The 23334-nt window shown below is 36.4% G+C and overlaps 1 protein-coding gene across 1 annotated transcript; it reads right to left on the bottom strand.

Moving 5' to 3' along the window:
* Window positions 1–2330: 2330 nt before the first annotated feature.
* LOC145737414 (leukotriene A-4 hydrolase) lies at window positions 2331–23291 on the bottom strand. Its single transcript, XM_081992083.1, has 11 exons — window positions 23083–23291; window positions 22288–22346; window positions 22116–22231; window positions 21921–22060; window positions 21690–21870; window positions 16373–16548; window positions 15648–15834; window positions 11998–12204; window positions 10547–10691; window positions 10201–10490; window positions 2331–2744 (listed from the first exon to the last, which is right to left on the bottom strand). Exons 1-11 carry the CDS (start codon window positions 23196–23198, stop codon window positions 2400–2402), a joined length of 1962 nt encoding a protein of 653 aa, XP_081848209.1. The 5' UTR covers window positions 23199–23291; the 3' UTR covers window positions 2331–2399.
* Window positions 23292–23334: the final 43 nt, after the last annotated feature.

Genomic DNA, 23334 nt, shown 5'->3' with positions numbered 1-23334 from the left:
TTTGTGTTTTTCGATTTTTGGCGCCCTCTAGCGGCCGAACCGTGCAACCGATTCACTGGTGTAATGGTATTTTTGGAAAGCCTGAAATCTGCTCTATCTTTTTCATTTCAGTGATTTTTGCCCTAAATTTGAAAATAAGGGAGTTTTAGAGGGTTAAACAGATTGGTGCATTGTGGGCTAGAAGGGGGAGAGGGAGGTTGTCTAGGGTTTGGGCGTTTTACGCCCAAACTAAGCGTTTTACGTCAAAATGTCCAGAATACAAATTTTTAGCCCCTTTAACATTCTAACTAACCCGAAAAATTCCAGTCCTCTAACTCGTCTAGTTTTGGAGATATTTGCGTTTGAATTTTCAACGCCCTCTAGCGGCCGAACCGTGCAACCGATCCACTCATGTAATGGTATTTTTGGAAAGCGCTTTATCTGCTCTATCTTTTTCATTTCAGTGATTTTTTCCCTAAATTTGAAAATAAGGGAGTTTTAGAGGGTTAAACAGATTGGTGCATTGTGGGCTAGAGGGCGTGATGGGGGGTTGTCTAGGTTTTGGGCGTTTTACGCCCAAATTAAGCGTTTTACGTCAAAATGACAAGAATACAAATTTTTAGCCCTTTCAACGTTCTAACCACCATAGCAAATTCTAGTCCTCTAACTCGTCTAGTTTTGGAGATATTTGCGTTTGAATTTTCAGCGCCCTCTAGCGGCCGAACCGTGCAACCGATTCGCTCGTGTAATGGTATTTTTGGAAAGCCTGAAATCTGCTCTATCTTTTTCATTTCAGTGATTTTTGCCCTAAATTTGAAAATAAGGGAGTTTTAGAGGGTTAAACAGATTGGTGCATTGTGGGCTAGAAGGGGGAGAGGGAGGTTGTCTAGGATTTGGGCGTTTTACGCCCAAACTAAGCGTTTTACGTCAAAATGTCCAGAATACAAATTTTTAGCCCCTTTAACATTCTAACTAACCCGAAAAATTCCAGTCCTCTAACTCGTCTAGTTTTGGAGATATTTGCGTTTGAATTTTCAACGCCCTCTAGCGGCCGAACCGGGCAACCGGTCCACTAGTGTAATGGTATTTTTGGAAAGCGCTTTATCTGCTCTATCTTTTTCATTTCAGTGATTTTTTCCCTAAATTTGAAAATAAGGGAGTTTTAGAGGGTTAAACAGATTGGTGTATTGCGGGCTAGAAGGGCGTGATGGGGGGTTGTCTAGGGTTTGGGCGTTTTACGCCCAAACTAAGCGTTTTACGTCAAAATATCAAGAATACAAGTTTTTAGCCTTTTCAACGCCCTAACTACACCAGAAAATTCCAGTCCTCTAACTCGTCTAATTTTGGAGATATTTGCGTTTGAATTTTCAACGCCCTCTAGCGGCCGAACCGTGCAACCGATCCACTCATGTAATGGTATTTTTGGAAAGCGCTTTATCTGCTCTATCTTTTTCATTTCAGTGATTTTTGCCCTAAATTTGAAAATAAGGGAGTTTTAGAGGGTTAAACAGATTGGTGCATTGTGGGCTAGAAGGGGGAGAGGGAGGTTGTCTAGGATTTGGGCGTTTTACGCCCAAACTAAGCGTTTTACGTCAAAATGACAAGAATACAAATTTTTAGCCCTTTCAACGTTCTAACCACCATAGAAAATTCCAGTCCTCTAACTCGTCTAGTTTTGGAGATATTTGCGTTTGAATTTTCAACGCCCTTTAGCGGCCGAACCGGGCAACCGGTCCACTCATGTAATGGTATTTTTGGAAAGCGCTTTATCTGCTCTATCTTTTTCATTTCAGTGATTTTTGCTCTAAATTTGAAAATAAGGGAGTTAACAAATAAGTGTCAAATGTCAACTGTCATTTTAAAATTTTGTTTTTAGGTTATTTTGAAGATAAAAATAAAGCAACTTTCTTCCTCTCTTCTCTAATCTGTCTAAATGTCAATCTTTGACACAACTGACACACGTCAAACATATACACGGACAATTATCGTAAAAGAAAACAAATAAGTGTCAACTGTCATTTTAAAATTTTGTTTTTTAGGTTATTTTGAAGACAAAAATAAAACAACTTTCTTCCTCTCTTCTCTAATCTGTCTAAATGTCAATCTTTGACAGAACTGACACACGTCAAACGTATACGCGGAAAGGACAATTGTCGTAAAAGAAAACAAACAAGTGTCAAATGTCAACTGTCATTTTGAAATTTCGTTTTTTAGGTTAAAAAATACAACAACTTTCTCCTTCTCTTCTCTTCTTCTCTAATCTGTCTAAATGTCAATCTTTGACAGAACTGACGCACGTCAAACGTATGCGCGGAAAGGACAATTATCGTAAAAAAGAAAACAAACAAGTGTCAAATGTCAACTGTCATTTTTTTTTGGTTTTTTAGGTTATTCTGAAGACAATTTTCTGCTCTTCTTCTCTAATCGTCCAAATGCAAATCTTTGGCCAACGTGTAAGCGGACACGTGCATCATATTTGGACGGTTCGCCTTGAAATTGTCCACGGCCCTTGTCCGGACGTCCTCCCAAGCGTACAGATCGCGGTACAAGGGCCGGACGAATTTCATTCGACCAATCACGTTCAACCAGCGAAGGACGTCGTCCAGTTTGTCGTGCCAGCGCGCTTTCAGGCACACGCGCAACCAGCGAAATTTAATTTCCGCATTCTGCACCGCGTCCAATCGGAACACTCGTTGCAAACGTTCGAGTTTGACGATCGGCTGACCGTCGGTGCTTTCCGTCAATTTTTGTAGCACGTAAATTGTCTAGAAAATATAATATAAAATAGAAAAAAAAATAAAATAAAAAATAAATGAAAAAAAATTAAATAAAAACAAAATAATAATAAAGAAAATGAAAAAAAATAGAATAAAAAAAAATTAGAAAAAAAAAATTAAAAAAAAAATTCAACGTCAATTTTGACAGCTGTCAAATGTCAAACTGATGACGTTGCGTCCTACTTGAGACACAGAAAAAAAAATAAAAAAAAAATTTAAAAAAAATAAAAATTAAAAGAAAATTAAAATAAAAAATTAATAAAAAAATAAAAATAAGTGGTATCAAAATTTGAACTGTCAGAAACACAGTTTGGAAGGACAGTCAGTTACAAAATTGCCTAAAAAACCCATTTGGAGTGATAAAATGACAGTTTTAAGCACATTTTTGGAATCCTCATTAAATTTCCCATCTGACAACATGAAAATACCCTACAAAATTCGGTACAGTCAGGGAGAAAAGGGGTGTCAAAGTTTAAACTGTCAGAACCACAATTTGAAAGGACAGTCAGGGACAAAATCGCCTGTAAAACCCACTTGGAGTGAGAAAATGACAGTTTTAAGCACATTTTTGGAATCCCCATTAAATTTCCTATCCAATGACATAAGAAACACTAAAAAATTGAGTACAGTCAGCGAGAAAAGTGGGGTCAAAATTTAAACTGCCAGAAACACAGTTTGAAAGGACAGTCAGGGACAAAATCGCCTGTAAAACCCATTTGGAGTGAGAAAATGACAGTTTTAAGCACATTTTTGGAATCCTCATTAAATTTCCTATCCAATGACATAAGAAACAATAAAAAATTGAGTACAGTAAGGGAGAAAAGTGATGTCAAAGTTTGAATTGCCAAAAAGACAGTTTTCAAAGACAGTCAGGGACAAAATCGCTTGTAAAACCTACTTTGAGTAGGAAAATGACTGTTTTAAGCACATTTTTGGAATCTTCATTAAATTTCCTATCTAACGACATAAAAAAAACTACAAAATCAAGTACAGTCAGGGAGAAAAGTGGTGTCAAAATTTGAACTGTCAGAAACACAGTTTGGAAGAATAGTCAGGGACAAAATCGCCTGTAAAACACACTTGGAGTGAGAAAATGACAGTTTTAAGCACATTTTTGGAATCCCCATTAAATTTCCTATCCAATGACATAAGAGACACTAAAAAATTGAGTACAGTCAGCGAGAAAAGTGGGGTCAAAATATGAACTGTCAGAAACACAGTTCGAAAGGACAGTCAGGGACAAAATCGCCTGTAAAACCCATTTGGAGTGAGAAAATGACAGTTTTAAGCACATTTTTGGAATCTTCATTAAATTTCCTATCTAACGACATAAAAAACACAAAAAAATTGAGTACAGTAAGGGAGAAAAGTGATGTCAAAGTTTGAACTGCCAAAAAGACAGTTTTCAAAGACAGTCAGGGACAAAATCGCTTGTAAAACCTACTTCGAGTAGGAAAATGACTGTTTTAAGCACATTTTTGGAATCTTCATTAAATTTCCTATCTAACGACATAAAAAAAACTACAATATCAAGTACAGTCAGGGAGAAAAGTGGTGTCAAAATTTAAACTGTCAGAAACACAGTTTGAAAGGACAGTCAGGGACAAAATCGCCTGTAAAACCCATTTGGAGTGAGAAAATGACAGTTTTAAGCACATTTTTGGAATCCCCATTAAATTTCCCATCTAATGACATAAAAAAACACTTCAAAATCAGGTAAAGTCAGCGAGAAAAGTGGTGTCAAAATTTGAACTGTCAGAAACACAATTTGAAAGGACAGTCAGGGACAAAATCGCCTGTAAAACACACTTGGAGTGAGAAAATGACAGTTTTAAGCACATTTTTGGAATCCTCATTAAATTTCCTATCTAACGACATAAAAAACACAAAAAAATTGAGTACAGTAAGGGAGAAAAGTGATGTCAAAGTTTGAACTGCCAAAAAGACAGTTTTCAAAGACAGTCAGGGACAAAATCGCTTGTAAAACCTACTTCGAGTAGGAAAATGACTGTTTTAAGCACATTTTTGGAATCCTCATTAAATTTCCCATCTAATGACATAAAAAACAATAAAAAATTGAGTAAAGTCAGGGAGAAAAGTGGGGTCAAAATTTAAACTATCAGAAACACAGTTTGAAAAGACAGTCAGGTACAAAATTGCCTAAAAAACCCATTTGGAGTGAGAAAATGACAGTTTTAAGCACATTTTTGGAATCCTCATTAAATTGCACATCCAATGACATAAAAAAACACTTCAAAATCAGGTAAAGTCAGCGAGAAAAGTGGTGTCAAAATTTGAACTGTCAGAAACACAATTTGAAAGGACAGTCAGGGACAAAATCGCCTGTAAAACCCACTTGGAGTGAGAAAATGACAGTTTTAAGCACATTTTTGGAATCCCCATTAAATTTCCTATCCAATGACATAAGAAACACTAAAAAATTGAGTACAGTCAGCGAGAAAAGTGGGGTCAAAATTTAAACTGCCAGAAACACAGTTTGAAAGGACAGTCAGGGACAAAATCGCCTGTAAAACCCACTTGGAGTGAGAAAATGACAGTTTTAAGCACATTTTTGGAATCCTCATTAAATTGCCCATCCAATGACATAAGAAACACTAAAAAATTGAGTACAGTCAGCGAGAAAAGTGGGGTCAAAGTTTGAACTGCCAGAAACACAGTTTGAAAAGACAGTCAGTGACAAAATCACCTAAAAAAACCCACTTGGAGTGAGAAAATGACAGTTTTAAGCACATTTTTGGAATCTTCATTAAATTTCCTATCTAACGACTTAAAAAACACAAAAAAATTGAGTACAGTAAGGGAGAAAAGTGATGTCAAAGTTTGAACTGCCAAAATGACAGTTTTCAAAGACAGTCAGCGACAAAATCGCTTGTAAAACCTACTTTGAGTAGGAAAATGACTGTTTTAAGCACATTTTTGAAATCCTCATTACATTTCCTATCTAATGACATAAAAAAAACTACAAAATCAAGTACAGTCAGGGAGAAAAGTGGTGTCAAAATTTGAACTGTCAGAAACACAGTTTGGAAGAACAGTCAGGGACCAAATCGCCTGTAAAACACACTTGGAGTGAGAAAATGACAGTTTTAAGCACATTTTTGGAATCCCCATTAAATTTCCTATCCAATGACATAAGAGACACTAAAAAATTGAGTACAGTCAGCGAGAAAAGTGGGGTCAAAATATGAACTGTCAGAAACACAGTTCGAAAGGACAGTCAGGGACAAAATCGCCTGTAAAACCCACTTGGAGTGAGAAAATGACAGTTTTAAGCACATTTTTGGAATCCCCATTAAATTTCCTATCTAACGACATAAAAAACACAAAAAAATTGAGTACAGTAAGGGAGAAAAGTGATGTCAAAGTTTGAATTGCCAAAAAGACAGTTTTCAAAGACAGTCAGGGACAAAATCGCTTGTAAAACCTACTTCGAGTAGGAAAATGACTGTTTTAAGCACATTTTTGGAATCTTCATTAAATTTCCTATCTAACGACATAAAAAAAACTACAATATCAAGTACAGTCAGGGAGAAAAGTGGTGTCAACATTTGAACTGTCAGAAACACAGTTTGAAAAGACAGTCAGTGACAAAATCACCTAAAAAAACCCACTTGGAGTGAGAAAATGACAGTTTTAAGCACATTTTTGGAATCCTCATTAAATTGCCCATCCAATGACATAAAAAACACTTTAAAATCTGGTATAGTCGGGGAGAAAAGCGGTGTCAAAATTTAAACTATCAGAAACACAGTTCGAAAGGACAGTCAGGGACAAAATCGCCTGTAAAACCCATTTGGAGTGAGAAAATGACAGTTTTAAGCACATTTTTGGAATCCCCATTAAATTTCCTATCCAATGACATAAAAAACACTTTAAAATCTGGTATAGTCGGGGAGAAAAGCGGTGTCAAAATTTAAACTATCAGAAACACAGTTCGAAAGGACAGTCAGGGACAAAATCGCCTGTAAAACCCATTTGGAGTGAGAAAATGACAGTTTTAAGCACATTTTTGGAATCCCCATTAAATTTCCTATCTAACGACATAAAAAACACAAAAAAATTGAGTACAGTAAGGGAGAAAAGTGATGTCAAAGTTTGAATTGCCAAAAAGACAGTTTTCAAAGACAGTCAGGGACAAAATCGCTTGTAAAACCTACTTCGAGTAGGAAAATGACTGTTTTAAGCACATTTTTGGAATCTTCATTAAATTTCCTATCTAACGACATAAAAAAAACTACAATATCAAGTACAGTCAGGGAGAAAAGTGGTGTCAACATTTGAACTGTCAGAAACACAGTTTGAAAAGACAGTCAGTGACAAAATCACCTAAAAAAACCCACTTGGAGTGAGAAAATGACAGTTTTAAGCACATTTTTGGAATCCTCATTAAATTGCCCATCCAATGACATAAAAAACACTTTAAAATCTGGTATAGTCGGGGAGAAAAGCGGTGTCAAAATTTAAACTATCAGAAACACAGTTCGAAAGGACAGTCAGGGACAAAATCGCCTGTAAAACCCACTTGGAGTGAGAAAATGACAGTTTTAAGCACATTTTTGGAATCCTCATTAAATTTCCTATCCAATGACATAAGAAACACTAAAAAATTGAGTACAGTCAGCGAGAAAAGTGGGGTCAAAATTTAAACTATCAGAAACACAGTTTGAAAGGACAGTCAGGGACAAAATCGCCTGTAAAACCCATTTGGAGTGAGAAAATGACAGTTTTAAGCACATTTTTGGAATCCCCATTAAATTGCCCATCCAATGACATAAAAAACACTTTAAAATCTGGTAAAGTCAGGGAGAAAAGTGGCGTCAAAATTTAAACTGTCAGAAACACAGTTTGAAAGGACAGTTAGAGACAAAATTGCCTAAAAAACCCATTTGGAGTGAGAAAATGACAGTTTTAAGCACATTTTTGGAATCCCCATTAAATTTCCCATCTAATGACATAAAAAACAATAAAAAATTGAGTAAAGTCAGGGAGAAAAGTGGGGTCAAAATTTAAACTATCAGAAACACAGTTTGAAAAGACAGTCAGGTACAAAATCGCCTGTAAAACCCATTTGGAGTGAGAAAATGACAGTTTTAAGCACATTTTTGGAATCCCCATTAAATTGCCCATCCAATGACATAAAAAACACTTTAAAATCTGGTAAAGTCAGGGAGAAAAGTGGCGTCAAAATTTAAACTGTCAGAAACACAGTTTGAAAGGACAGTTAGAGACAAAATTGCCTAAAAAACCCATTTGGAGTGAGAAAATGACAGTTTTAAGCACATTTTTGGAATCCCCATTAAATTTCCCATCTAATGACATAAAAAACAATAAAAAATTGAGTAAAGTCAGGGAGAAAAGTGGGGTCAAAATTTAAACTATCAGAAACACAGTTTGAAAAGACAGTCAGGTACAAAATTGCCTAAAAAACCCATTTGGAGTGAGAAAATGACAGTTTTAAGCACATTTTTGGAATCCCCATTAAATTGCCCATCCAATGACATAAAAAAACACTTCAAAATCAGGTAAAGTCAGCGAGAAAAGTGGTGTCAAAATTTGAACTGTCAGAAACACAATTTGAAAGGACAGTCAGGGACAAAATCGCCTGTAAACCCACTTGGAGTGAGAAAATGACAGTTTTAAGCACATTTTTGGAATCCCCATTAAATTTCCCATCTAATGACATAAAAAACAATAAAAAATTGAGTACAGTAAGGGAGAAAAGTGATGTCAAAGTTTGAATTGCCAAAAAGACAGTTTTCAAAGACAGTCAGGGACAAAATCGCTTGTAAAACCTACTTTGAGTAGGAAAATGACTGTTTTAAGCACATTTTTGGAATCTTCATTAAATTTCCTATCTAACGACATAAAAAAAACTACAATATCAAGTACAGTCAGGGAGAAAAGTGGTGTCAAAATTTGAACTGTCAGAAACACAGTTTGGAAGAATAGTCAGGGACAAAATCGCCTGTAAAACACACTTGGAGTGAGAAAATGACAGTTTTAAGCACATTTTTGGAATCCCCATTAAATTTCCTATCCAATGACATAAGAGACACTAAAAAATTGAGTACAGTCAGCGAGAAAAGTGGGGTCAAAATATGAACTGTCAGAAACACAGTTCGAAAGGACAGTCAGGGACAAAATCGCCTGTAAAACCCACTTGGAGTGAGAAAATGACAGTTTTAAGCACATTTTTGGAATCCCCATTAAATTTCCTATCTAACGACATAAAAAACACAAAAAAATTGAGTACAGTAAGGGAGAAAAGTGATGTCAAAGTTTGAATTGCCAAAAAGACAGTTTTCAAAGACAGTCAGGGACAAAATCGCTTGTAAAACCTACTTCGAGTAGGAAAATGACTGTTTTAAGCACATTTTTGGAATCTTCATTAAATTTCCTATCTAACGACATAAAAAAAACTACAATATCAAGTACAGTCAGGGAGAAAAGTGGTGTCAACATTTGAACTGTCAGAAACACAGTTTGAAAAGACAGTCAGTGACAAAATCACCTAAAAAAACCCACTTGGAGTGAGAAAATGACAGTTTTAAGCACATTTTTGGAATCCTCATTAAATTTCCTATCCAATGACATAAGAAACACTAAAAAATTGAGTACAGTCAGCGAGAAAAGTGGGGTCAAAATTTAAACTATCAGAAACACAGTTTGAAAAGACAGTCAGGTACAAAATTGCCTAAAAAACCCATTTGGAGTGAGAAAATGACAGTTTTAAGCACATTTTTGGAATCCTCATTAAATTGCACATCCAATGACATAAAAAAACACTTCAAAATCAGGTAAAGTCAGCGAGAAAAGTGGTGTCAAAATTTGAACTGTCAGAAACACAATTTGAAAGGACAGTCAGGGACAAAATCGCCTGTAAAACCCACTTGGAGTGAGAAAATGACAGTTTTAAGCACATTTTTGGAATCCCCATTAAATTTCCCATCTAATGACATAAAAAACAATAAAAAATTGAGTACAGTAAGGGAGAAAAGTGATGTCAAAGTTTGAATTGCCAAAAAGACAGTTTTCAAAGACAGTCAGGGACAAAATCGCTTGTAAAACCTACTTTGAGTAGGAAAATGACTGTTTTAAGCACATTTTTGGAATCTTCATTAAATTTCCTATCTAACGACATAAAAAAAACTACAAAATCAAGTACAGTCAGGGAGAAAAGTGGTGTCAAAATTTGAACTGTCAGAAACACAGTTTGAAAGGACAGTCAGGGACAAAATTGCCTAAAAAACCCATTTGGAGTGAGAAAATGACAGTTTTAACTTTTTCTGGAATCCTCATTAAATTTCCCATCCAATGACATAAAAAACACTTGAAACTCAGGTAAAGATAAATTAAAAAAAAAAAAATTTAACGTCAAATTTTGACAGCTGTCAAATGTCAAACTGATGACGTTGCGTCCTACCTGCGCCGTGGTTAGTTTGTCTGTTTCGTTTGACGTGATGGGGAACGGTTCCGTTCCGTTCCACGTCAGAAATCGTTCCACGATTTCGTCGCAAATGACAGCTAACGATCTGTCATAGTTTGGAATGACAGGTGGCATTCCGGGAGTGTACAACCAGGCGTTCCAATCCACCATTTTCCCCGTCAATTCTGCGGTAAAGTACCCTTCAAAGTACTTTCTGAACGCGTCACTGTCGATGCTTTTGTACTTGAAAGTGTCAAAGTAGGCGCGTAAAAATGGCTCCATTTTTGCTGTCAAAAGTCAAAAAAATTTCAATTTTTTTTTGCAGGGAGGGGGGGGAACTCACTTGGACCTCCCACCACCTCCTCCAAGTACCGCAAAAAGGTGTGGCCCTTTTCGTAGGGAACGAGAGAGAAAGCGTCGTCTGGATGGACGCCATTCAAATCCACCACCAATTGCGTCAAAGGATTCGTGGGGCCCATCAAGTTGATCTGTCAAAACACAGTTTGACAGAAGTGACAAGCCAATTGTCCGTCATTTGGTTTTTAAAATTTTTGACATTTTTTAATTTGACATTTAGAAACTTCGGAAACGTCAAATTGTCCGTCATTTTGTTTTTTTTTTTAATTTTGACATTTTTAAAACAACTGTCTTTTGTTTTAAATTTGACATTTAGAAACTTCAGAAACGTCAAATTGTCCGTCATTTTGTTTTTTTTTTTAAATTTTGACATTTTTAAAACAACTGTCTTTTGTTTTGTTCAATTTGACATTTAGAAACTTTAGAAACGTCAAATTGTCCGTCATTTTGTTTTTTTTTAAATTTTGACATTTTTAAAACAACTGTCTTTTGTTTTGTTCAATTTGACATTTAGAAACTTTAGAAACGTCAAATTGTCCGTCATTTTGTTTTTATTAAACTTTTGACATTTTTATAACAACTGTCTTTTGTTTTTTAAATTTGACATTTAGAAACTTCACAAACGTCAAATTGTCCGTCATTTTGTTTTTATTAAACTTTTGACATTTTTATAACAACTGTTTTTTGTTTTTTTTTTAATTTGACATTTAGTAACTTCAAAAACGTCAAATTGTCCGCCATTTTGTTTTCGCACACACCGAGTGATTAACGTCGTCTGTCAAAGTTTGCTTTCACCTTCAAGACAAGGAAGTAGAAGGAAAAAGAAGAAGACAAACGAGAAGAAGAGAAAGCGGAGAACAATTTTACAGTGCACGTGACCATCGTACACTTTGTTGACACAACTGTCACGTGATTTGCTCAACTCAGGTTAACAATCAAACCAACTGTCGTATTATTGACGTAAAACTGACAGCTGTCAATGTCAAGCTCCTCAAAATGGCGGAGCTGCCTTCAAAGTAGTTTGGTGTACCCGTAATCACTTTTTTCCTTGTAACTCCTTAAGGAGGCCCTTAAGGGCCCAAACACCTTAATACAATCTTGTAGAGAATGAAATTCCCTACAACTTCCATTCTGTACACTTTTTTGATTTTTGTCCAAATAACCGAGTTAGGCTTGTTGGAAATTTTTAAGGGTCTTTCAAAGCACTTTTTTGTGCTTGAACGCAGTTTTTAGGGGATATTTCCCTAAGGAAGCCCTTTAGGGCAAAAGTGCCCTAATACACTCTTGTAGAGAATGAAATTCCCTACAACTTCCCTTCTGTACACTTTTTTGATATTTGTCCAAATAACCGAGTTAGGTTGCAACGTTGCCGAATCTTTTCCGCTTTCCTACACATTGCTTGGGACACCCCGTATATTATGCAAAAATGACACTTACGGTCTCGTTGAGTTCGCTGACGTGCGTGTAGGCTTGGAAATCCTGACTTTGGGGCGATTCCAGTTTCCCGACGATTTTGCGCTCGATAAACATGGTGAAGCCTTCGTTGAGCCAAAAATGCTCGAAATTCCGGTTCGTGATCAAGTTTCCGGTCCAGCTGTGCGCAATCTCGTGCGCCACCACGTTTGCCAAACTTCTGTCACCCGCCTGTCAAAAAAACGAAAAAAAAAACCGTTAAAAATACGGCAGGAATCAAAGTTGATTGCGATGACGTCACTAGTTACAAAATGGCCTCGTTCAAGCTCCATGAGCAGCGCGTTTTCGACGTCACGACTTGGCAAAAGCATTATTCGACCAACTGTCAAATTGCACGTCATTGTGACGTCAAAAACGCTACGGCGCTCGGCTGACGTCATCGCAATCCACTTTGATTCAAACTGTAACCGCGGATACGGTAAAAATCAAATGTAAATTGCGATGACGTCACTAGGATTAAGAGACAGCGAGTTACAATGGATTTTTTTTGGTATTAGAACGCTTCTCTTTCGCAAATTAAATGTCGAAGACCGTTTGAGAACCACTGACTTGATGATTTGTGTTAAAACGCTTTTCTGACCAAAATGAAGGTTTTGAAACAGTTTGAGAACCGCTGGTGACACTCTGTGGGTTCTCTGTAAGCTAAAATGTCAAAAAACAGTTTGAAAACCACTGATTTCCCACTCATTTCACTGATAAAATTCTAATTAACCTAATTTTGTGTTAGAACGCTTTTTTTCAAAAAATGAGGGATTTTAGACAGTTTGAGAACCACTGGTGACACTCTAGAGGATCTCTGTAAGCTAAAATGTCAAAAAACAGTTTGAGAACCACTGATTTCCCACTCATTTCACTGATAAAATGCTAATTAACCTAATTTTGTGTTAGAACGCTTTTTTTTTCAAAAAATGAGGGATTTAAGACAGTTTGAGAACCACTGGTGACACTCTAGAGGTTCTCTGTAAGTGGAAATGTCAAAAAACAGTTTGAAAACCACTGATTTTTCACTCATTTCACTCATTCAACTTATTTTGTATTAAAAACAATTTTTTTCCAAAAATGAGGGATTTAAAACAGTTTGAGAACCACTGGTAACACTTTAGAGGTTCTCTGTAAGCTGGAATGTCAAAAAACAGTTTGAAAACCACTGATTTTTCACTCATTTCACTCATTCAACTTATTTTGTATTAAAAACAATTTTTTTCCAAAAATGAGGGATTTAAAACAGTTTGAGAACCACTGGTGACACTCTAGAGGTTCTCTGTAAGTGGAAATGTCAAAAAACAGTTTGAAAACCACTGATTTTTCACTCATTTCACTCATTCAACTTATTTTGTATTAAAAACAATTTTTTTTCCAAAAATGAGGGATTTAAAACAGTTTGAGAACCACTGGTGACACTCTAGGGGTTCTCTGTAAGTGGAAATGTCAAAAAACAGTTTGAGAACCACTGATTTCCCACTCATTTCACTGATAAAATGCTAATTAACCTAATTTTGCATTAGAACGGATTTCGTCAAGAAATGAGGGATTTAAACAGTTTGAGAACCACTGGTAACACTTTAGAGGTTCTCTGTAAGTTAAAATGTTAAAAAACAGTTTGAAAACCACTGATTTTTTTGACTCATTGAACTTATTTTGTATTAAAACGATTTTTTTTTCCAAAAATGAGGGTTTTAAAACAGTTTGAGAACCACTGGTGACACTCTGAGGGTTGTCTGCAAGCAGAAATGTCAAAAAACAGTTTGAAAACCACTCATTTCTCACTCAAAAAACACTTTAAAATTTGGTAGAGTCTGGGAGAAAAATGCTGTCAAAGTTTGAAGTGCAAAAAACACAGTTTCAAAGGACAGTCTGCGACAAAATTGCTCGTAAAACCCACTTATAGTATCCGAATCGCATTTTTAAGCACATTTTTGGAATCCTCGTTAAATTTCCTATCCGATAACCTAAAAAAACACTATAAAATTTGGTACAGTCTGGGAGAAAAATGCTGTCAAAGTTTGAACTGCAAAAAACACAGTTTCAAAGGACAGTCTGCGACAAAATCGACCGTAAAACCCACTTAAAATGGCCGAATCGCTTTTTTAAGCACATTTTTGGAATCCTCGTTAAATTTCCTATCCGATAACCTCAAAAAGTGCTTTAAAATTTGGTACAGTCTGGGAGAAAAATGCTGTCAAAGTTTGAAGTGCAAAAAACACAGTTTCAAAGGACAGTCGGCGACAAAATTGCTCGTAAAACCCACTTAGAGTATCCGAATCGCATTTTTAAGCACATTTTTGAAATCCACATTAAATTTCCTATCCGATAACCTAAAAAAACACTTTAAAATTTGGTACAGTCTGGGAGAAAAATGCTGTCAAAGTTTGAAGTGCAAAAAACACAGTTTCAAAGGACAGTCTGCGACAAAATCGACCGTAAAACCCACTTAAAATGGCCGAATCGCATTTTTAAGCACATTTTTGGAATCCTCGTTAAATTTCCTATCCGATGACCTAAAAAAACACTTTAAAATTTGGTACAGTCTGGGAGAAAAATGCTGTCAAAGTTTGAAGTGCAAAAAACACAGTTTCAAAGGACAGTCTGCGACAAAATCGACCGTAAAACCCACTTAAAATGGCCGAATCGCTTTTTTAAGCACATTTTTGGAATCCTCATTAAATTTCCTATCCGATGACCTAAAAAAACACTTTAAAAATTGGTACAGTCTGGGAGAAAAATGCTGTCAAAGTTTGAAGTGCAAAAAACACAGTTTCAAAGGACAGTCTGCGACAAAATTGCTCGTAAAACCCACTTAGAGTATCCGAATCGCATTTTTAAACACATTTTTGGAATCCCCATTAAATTTCCTATCCGATAACCTAAAAAAACACTTTAAAAATTGGTACAGTCTGGGAGAAAAATGCTGTCAAAGTTTGAAGTGCAAAAAACACAGTTTGAAAGGACAGTCTGCGACAAAATTGCTCGTAAAACCCACTTAGAGTATCCGAATCGCATTTTTAAACACATTTTTGGAATCCCCATTAAATTTCCTATCCGATAACCTCAAAAAACACTTTAAAATTTGGTACAGTCTGGGAGAAAAATGCTGTCAAAGTTTGAAGTGCAAAAAACACAGTTTCAAAGGACAGTCTGCGACAAAATCGACCGTAAAACTCACTTAAAATGCCCAAATCACATTTTTAAGCACATTTTTGAAATCCTCATTAAATTTCCTATCCGATAACCTCAAAAAACACTTTAAAATTTGGTACAGTCTCGGAGAAAAATGCTGTCAAAGTTTGAAGTGCAAAAAACACACTTTCAAAGGACAGTCTGCGACAAAATTGCTCGTAAAACCCACTTATAGTATCCAAATCGCATTTTTAAGCACATTTTTGGAATCCCCATTAAATTTCCTATCCGATAACCCAAAAAAAAACACCAAATTTTCTTATAATTTCCAAGAAAATCCAGTCTACTTCCTAGGTAGACTGGATTTCAAACTCTGCAAACAAATACACTAAAATCCAAAGTAAATTGCACAGTGACGTCGCTAGAGACACAATCTTAAGGTAAACGTGCTCGAGTGACGTCATCGCAATCCGGTTTGATTCAAACCGTACGCTTACCAGGAGGGTGGGAGTGACGAAAGTGAGGCAGGGATTTTCCATGCCTCCGTAGGGAAAACTGGGAGGCAAAACGAGAAGATCGTAAACGCCCCAAACGTACGGACCGCACAGTTCTTCGGCCGTTTTCAGTTGGTGTTCGGTGTTGGCGAATTCGTAGGCGCTTTCCTCGATCAGCTCCTTTTCCGCCCTGGAAAACGCAGACAATGTGGCAACAGCGCAAACCAAAAAATTAAAATCGGTCAGTTCAATGAAAATCAAACAATCTGCCAACATTACTAAATTAGGAACCCAAATATTCGATTTGGCAACGTTGCAATTTTGATCGTTTCTTAATATATTCCAGACAAATACGAAATTTGGCAACATTTCGGTGCTAAATTTGGAAAATGATTGGTGCCAAAAATCTTATCGTAAATTAGGACAAATCGGTCAGTTTGGCAACGGTGCAACAACTAATTTAGTGACAATTTGGCAACAGCGCTAACCAAAAAAAAATTAAATAGGACAAATCGGTCAGTTTGGCAACCGCGCAGATTCGTCGTTTCCCCAAATAGTTTCAATGAAAATCAAACAATTTGCCAACACTGCACGATACTAAATTAGCGAATGTTCGATTTGGCAACGTTGCTGAAACGATTTTGAGCGTTTCTAAGTATTTTCCAGGCAAAATTTGGACAAATCGGTCAGTTTGGCAACGGTGCAACAAATTTAGTGGGTTTACTTACCAGACGTGCGATCTAGGACCGATGGGTCGCGACACCAGCGCCCCCACGGCGATTGCGATCAAATAGGAGGGGATCGGTACTTTTTGCACAAAATGGGACAGTTTGCCGCCGTGGAACTCCTTGGTGCCGTCCCGAATGGCGGACATTAGGACCGTGAATTCGTGCGGTGCCGATATCTGTCAAAAAACTGATCATAATCACCTTGTAACTGTCAAAATAACCGTTTTTGACGCTAATGACAGTTGTCACGTGATCCTAGAACACTATTTACTAAGACAGTCACGTGACAACTGTCAAAATAATCATCCTGAAGCTCAAAAACCTGTCCAGTATCAAGTACTGCAAGGAAACTCTACAAAACTGTAATTTTTACAGTTTCTGAACAAATTTTGACAATTTTGACGTTAATGACAGTTGTCACGTGATCCTAGAACACTATTTACTTAGACTGTCACATGACAACTGTCAAAATAATTATCTTGGACTTCAAAAACCTGTCTAATCTCACGTACAGCAAGAAAATTCTACAAAACTGCGATTCTTCCCATTTTTGAACAAATCTTGACAGTTTTGACGTTAATGACAGTTGTCACGTGATCCTAGAACACTATTTACTTAGACAGTCACGTGACAACTGTCAAAATATTTATCCTGGAGCTCAAAAACCTGTCTAAAAAACCTGTAATCTCAAATACTGCAAGAAAACTCTACAAAACTAAGATTTTTACTGTTTCTGAAGACATTTTGACAGTTTTGACGTCAATGACAGTTGTCACATGACCCTTGAACACTATTTACTTAGACAGTCACGTGACAACTGTCAAAATAATCATCCTGGAGCTCAAAAACTTGGCTAATCTCAAATACAGCAAGAAAACTCTACAAAACTGCGATTTTTCTAGTTTATGAACAAATTTTGACAGTTTTGACGTCAATGACAGTTGGCACGTGATCTTAGAACACTATTTACTAAGACAGTCACGTGACAATTGTCAAAATAATCATCCTGGAGCTCAAAAACCTGGCTAATCTCAAGTACAGCAAGAAAACTCCACAAAACTGTATTTTTGACAGTTTCTGAACAAATTTTGACAGTTTTGACGTTAATGACAGTTGTCACATGATCTTAGAACACTATTTACTTAGACAGTCACGTGACAACTGTCAAAATAATTATCCTGGTGCGCAAAAACCTGACTAATCTCAAGTACAGCAAGAAAACTCTACAAAACTGAGATTTTTATTGTTTCTGAACCAATTTTGTCAGTTTTGACGTCAATGACAGTTGTCACGTGATCTTAGAACACTATTTACTAAGACAGTCACGTGACAACTGTCAAAATAATCATCCTGGAGCTCAAAAACCTGTCTAATCTCAAGTACTGCAAGAAAACTCTACAAAACTGAGATTTTTATTGTTTCTGAACAAATTTTGACAGTTTTGACGTTAATGACAGTTGGCACGTGATCTTAGAACATTATTTACTAAGACAGTCACGTGACAATTGTCAAAATAATCATCCTGGAGCTCAAAAACTTGGCTAATCTCAAGTACAGCAAAAAATCCACAAAACTGTATTTTTGACAGTTTCTGAACAAATTTTGACAGTTTTGACGTCAATGACAGTTGTCACATGATCTTAGAACACTATTTACTTAGACAGTCACGTGACAACTGTCAAAATAATTATCCTGGTGCGCAAAAACCTGGCTAATCTCAAGTACAGCAAGAAAACTCTACAAAACTGTAATTTTTACAGTTTCTGAACAAATTTTGACAGTTTTGACTTTATCGACAGTTGTCACGTGATCCTAGAACACTATTTACTTAGACTGTCACATGACAACTGTCAAATAATTATCTTAGACTTCAAAAACCTGTCTAATCTCAAGTACAGCAAGAAAATTCAACAAAACTGTGATTCTTATCGTTTCTGGACCAAGTTTGACACTTTTGACGTCAATGACAGTTGTCACGTGATTTTAGAACACTATTTACTAAGACAGTCACGTGACAACTGTCAAAATATTCATCCTGGAGCTCAAAAACCTGGCTAATCTCAAGTACAGCAAGAAAATTCAACAAAACTGTGATTCTTATCGTTTCTGAACAAATTTTGACAGTTTTGACGTCAATGACACTTGTCACATGATCTTAGAACACTATTTACTTAGACAGTCACGTGACAACTGTCAAAATAATCATCCTGGAGCTCAAAAACCTGTCTAATCTCAAGTACTGCAAGAAAACTCTACAAAACTGAGATTTTTATTGTTTCTGAACAAATTTTGACAGTTTTGACGTTAATGACAGTTGGCACGTGATCTTAGAACATTATTTACTAAGACAGTCACGTGACAATTGTCAAAATAATCATCCTGGAGCTCAAAAACTTGGCTAATCTCAAGTACAGCAAAAAATACACAAAACTGTATTTTTGACAGTTTCTGAACAAATTTTGACAGTTTTGACGTCAATGACAGTTGTCACATGATCTTAGAACACTATTTACTTAGACAGTCACGTGACAACTGTCAAAATAATCATCCTGGAGCTCAAAAACTTGGCTAATCTCAAGTACAGCAAAAAATCCACAAAACTGTATTTTTGACAGTTTCTGAACAAATTTTGACAGTTTTGACGTCAATGACAGTTGGCACGTGATCTTAGAACACTATTTACTAAGACAGTCACGTGACAATTGTCAAAATAATCATCCTGGAGCTCAAAAACCTGGCTAATCTCAAGTACAGCAAGAAAACTCCACAAAACTGTATTTTTGACAGTTTCTGAACAAATTTTGACAGTTTTGACGTTAATGACAGTTGTCACATGATCTTAGAACACTATTTACTTAGACAGTCACGTGACAACTGTCAAAATAATTATCCTGGTGCGCAAAAACCTGGCTAATCTCAAGTACAGCAAGAAAACTCTACAAAACTGAGATTTTTATTGTTTCTGAACCAATTTTGTCAGTTTTGACGTCAATGACAGTTGTCACGTGATCTTAGAACACTATTTACTAAGACAGTCACGTGACAACTGTCAAAATAATCATCCTGGAGCTCAAAAACCTGTCTAATCTCAAGTACTGCAAGAAAACTCTACAAAACTGAGATTTTTATTGTTTCTGAACAAATTTTGACAGTTTTGACGTTAATGACAGTTGGCACGTGATCTTAGAACATTATTTACTAAGACAGTCACGTGACAATTGTCAAAATAATCATCCTGGAGCTCAAAAACTTGGCTAATCTCAAGTACAGCAAAAAATCCACAAAACTGTATTTTTGACAGTTTCTGAACAAATTTTGACAGTTTTGACGTCAATGACAGTTGTCACATGATCTTAGAACACTATTTACTTAGACAGTCACGTGACAACTGTCAAAATAATTATCCTGGTGCGCAAAAACCTGGCTAATCTCAAGTACAGCAAGAAAACTCTACAAAACTGTATTTTTGACAGTTTCTGAACAAATTTTGACAGTTTTGACGTCAATGACAGTTGGCACGTGATCTTAGAACACTATTTACTAAGACAGTCACGTGACAATTGTCAAAATAATCATCCTGGAGCTCAAAAACCTGGCTAATCTCAAGTACAGCAAGAAAACTCCACAAAACTGTATTTTTGACAGTTTCTGAACAAATTTTGACAGTTTTGACGTTAATGACAGTTGTCACATGATCTTAGAACACTATTTACTTAGACAATCACGTGACAACTGTCAAAATAATTATCCTGGTGCGCAAAAACCTGGCTAATCTCAAGTACAGCAAGAAAACTCTACAAAACTGAGATTTTTATTGTTTCTGAACCAATTTTGTCAGTTTTGACGTCAATGACAGTTGTCACGTGATCTTAGAACACTATTTACTAAGACAGTCACGTGACAACTGTCAAAATAATCATCCTGGAGCTCAAAAACCTGTCTAATCTCAAGTACTGCAAGAAAACTCTACAAAACTGAGATTTTTATTGTTTCTGAACAAATTTTGACAGTTTTGACGTTAATGACAGTTGGCACGTGATCTTAGAACATTATTTACTAAGACAGTCACGTGACAACTGTCAAAATAATTATCCTGGAGCTCAAAAACCTGTCTAATCTCAAGTACAGCAAGAAAACTCTACAAAACTGAGATTTTTATTGTTTCTGAACCAATTTTGTCAGTTTTGACGTTAATGACAGTTGTCACATGATCTTAGAACACTATTTACTTAGACAGTCACGTGACAACTGTCAAAATAATTATCCTGGTGCGCAAAAACCTGGCTAATCTCAAGTACAGCAAGAAAACTCTACAAAACTGAGATTTTTATTGTTTCTGAACCAATTTTGTCAGTTTTGACGTCAATGACAGTTGTCACGTGATCTTAGAACACTATTTACTAAGACAGTCACGTGACAACTGTCAAAATAATCATCCTGGAGCTCAAAAACCTGTCTAATCTCAAGTACTGCAAGAAAACTCTACAAAACTGAGATTTTTATTGTTTCTGAACAAATTTTGACAGTTTTGACGTTAATGACAGTTGGCACGTGATCTTAGAACATTATTTACTAAGACAGTCACGTGACAATTGTCAAAATAATCATCCTGGAGCTCAAAAACTTGGCTAATCTCAAGTACAGCAAAAAATCCACAAAACTGTATTTTTGACAGTTTCTGAACAAATTTTGACAGTTTTGACGTCAATGACAGTTGTCACATGATCTTAGAACACTATTTACTTAGACAGTCACGTGACAACTGTCAAAATAATTATCCTGGTGCGCAAAAACCTGGCTAATCTCAAGTACAGCAAGAAAACTCTACAAAACTGTAATTTTTACAGTTTCTGAACAAATTTTGACAGTTTTGACCTCAATGACAGTTGTCACATGATCTTAGAACACTATTTACTTAGACAGTCACGTGACAACTGTCAAAATAATCATCCTGAAGCTCAAAAACAAGGCACTACTAAACCATTGAGCCTACCACACAACTTGCTATACATCTCCGCTATTTTTAGAGCTAAAAATTTTCTAAAAAAAGGAAATTGTAGGAAATTTCATCCTCTACAAAAAAGAAAGAATACGCTTTTAGCGTATCTGGTCTCGGACAGGAGTTCTGAGCGAAAAACCGCGGAGACGCCCTAGAAAAATTCACAAACACAAATCGCTTCATATCTCTGTTATTTTTAGAGCTAAAAATGCCCAAAAAAAAGGAAATTGTAGGAAATTTTCTTCTCAACAAAACCGGACTGATAAACCAGGCAAAAAAATTGGATTTGAGGCTTAAAATTGCAAACAAACAACTCACCGTTGCCGTGTACGGAGCCTTGACTCCTGGAGTATCCTGACAGGGAATAACGGATCTGGCATGGGTGGGCTGAAATTGACTGAAAACCAACGGTAACTTCTTCCCAGCTGTCGCTTTGGGGGTGATCCACTGCAATCCAGTGGCGTCCGGGCTGGTTTCGTACTCAATTCCAATTGTACAGCTGAAAAACCCACTGTAAGGCCAAAAATCCAGCAAAAACCACCCAAAAACCTGTTTCCTCCATTTTCAGGCAGTTGAACTGTCAGTTTTGATCCGTATTCCGGTATGGAATCCCCTAGAGTAAACTCCAAAGTGTCGTTAGTGGCAACATTGTAAATTTTGCTGATTTTCAGGTTTAAACTGTCCAAAACCTGCAGGAAAAACCACAAATCAACCCTGAAAATGGTTTTTTCTTTGAAAATTTACAATTTCCCCCACTGTGTCATCGATTTTCTCTACAGTAAGCTGGGTGGTTCCGGAGAAAATTTTTTTATCAAAATTCACACTCAAATTAACGCTTATCTGGGTCACTTTGGCCAGTTCTAAGGGAAAAAACCAACTTGAAACCAGGAAAAAAACGAAAAAAATCAATACACACCAGGTCTGGCGTAGGAGCTGGGATCCAGCGAACTCAAAGCAGTCTTTTTGCTCATAATGCTGGAAAAAAAGTGAAAAATCACTAAAAATGCGATAAAAGTTGATTTCATCCTGCTTATCAGGCTGATAACCAGACTTTGTGTGGATTTAAAGCAAATGTATGTTAAATTAGTTGGTAATTCGATTGTTTTTCAATGCTGCAATGGAAATTTGATCTATTTTAGGAACATTAAAGCCAGTTACTAAGTTTAAACAGCCTTGAATGGTAACCTACAGCCAAAAAGTCCAATATACAGCTTTTTGCCTGAATTCAGTCAATTTTCAATCTAACCGCAAAATTTGAACCACCCCAAGTGACTTTAAACCTCAAAAAGGTGAGAAAAACCAAAAGTGGCCCAGTTGGTTGGATTTTAGCCCCCCAAGTGGTATAATTCCCATGTTTTTAGGTGTTTTAGTCACTTTCAAAGACTCGTAAACACCTTACAATCAGATTATCACATTTTGCAAGTTTTAGGGCTATTTTTGAAGGTTTTTCACCTCAAAACCTTCCCACAACACTAGTGCAGCCCCCTGAAACCTCCTGCACACCTGGTGTATTACAGAAAACGCTTTTTTTGCAACGTTTGTTGTCTGATTGTTTGTGATACTCACCTCTGTGCTCGGGGCAAGGTTTTAAGGTGATTGACATGCAAATTAGCTGTTTGGAGTGGTTCGAAAGCAGTGTAGCCACACGATTAAGTGATTTGTTAATAAAACACTCAATTTACAAGTGATTTTAGGTGGTTTTCAGGCTTACCTGGCCAAGTTTGTGGTCAACCACCTGCACGAACCGTTCCCGGCGTAGAAAACTGTGCTAACCCGCTCGAATACAAGTCTAGTTGATCTGGACAGTAGATTAGCACTAAAAAGCATGCTATTTTGCCCAAAAACACTGATTTTCTTTAGTGTTTTAATGGGAAAACACTGAAAACTCGCATAACCTCGATTTAAAGGAAAAAATGGCGTCTGTCAGAAAAGTTGTGGGGGTCACCTGACTGATACAAGCATC

The sequence above is a fragment of the Ips typographus genome, linkage group LG14, assembly GCF_016097725.1.
Source record: "Ips typographus isolate SLU linkage group LG14, UJ_Ityp_2.0, whole genome shotgun sequence".
NCBI lineage: Eukaryota > Metazoa > Arthropoda > Insecta > Coleoptera > Curculionidae > Ips > Ips typographus.
This window is presented reverse-complemented; position numbering and strand designations above follow the sequence as displayed.

What these genes read in the sequence shown, in the direction of transcription:
- LOC145737414 (XM_081992083.1), bottom strand. Translation starts at nt 23,198, where the DNA reads ATGCTTTTTAGTGCTAATCTACTGTCCAGATCAACTAGACTTGTATTC. An exon ending in TTGACCACAAACTTGGCCAG is followed by an intron (nt 22,347 to 23,082) that starts GTAAGCCTGAAA and finishes CTTTTTTTCCAG; the next exon opens with CATTATGAGCAAAAAGACTG. An exon ending in TCAGCGAACTCAACGAGACC is followed by an intron (nt 10,692 to 11,997) that starts GTAAGTGTCATT and finishes GTGTTTTGACAG; the next exon opens with ATCAACTTGATGGGCCCCAC.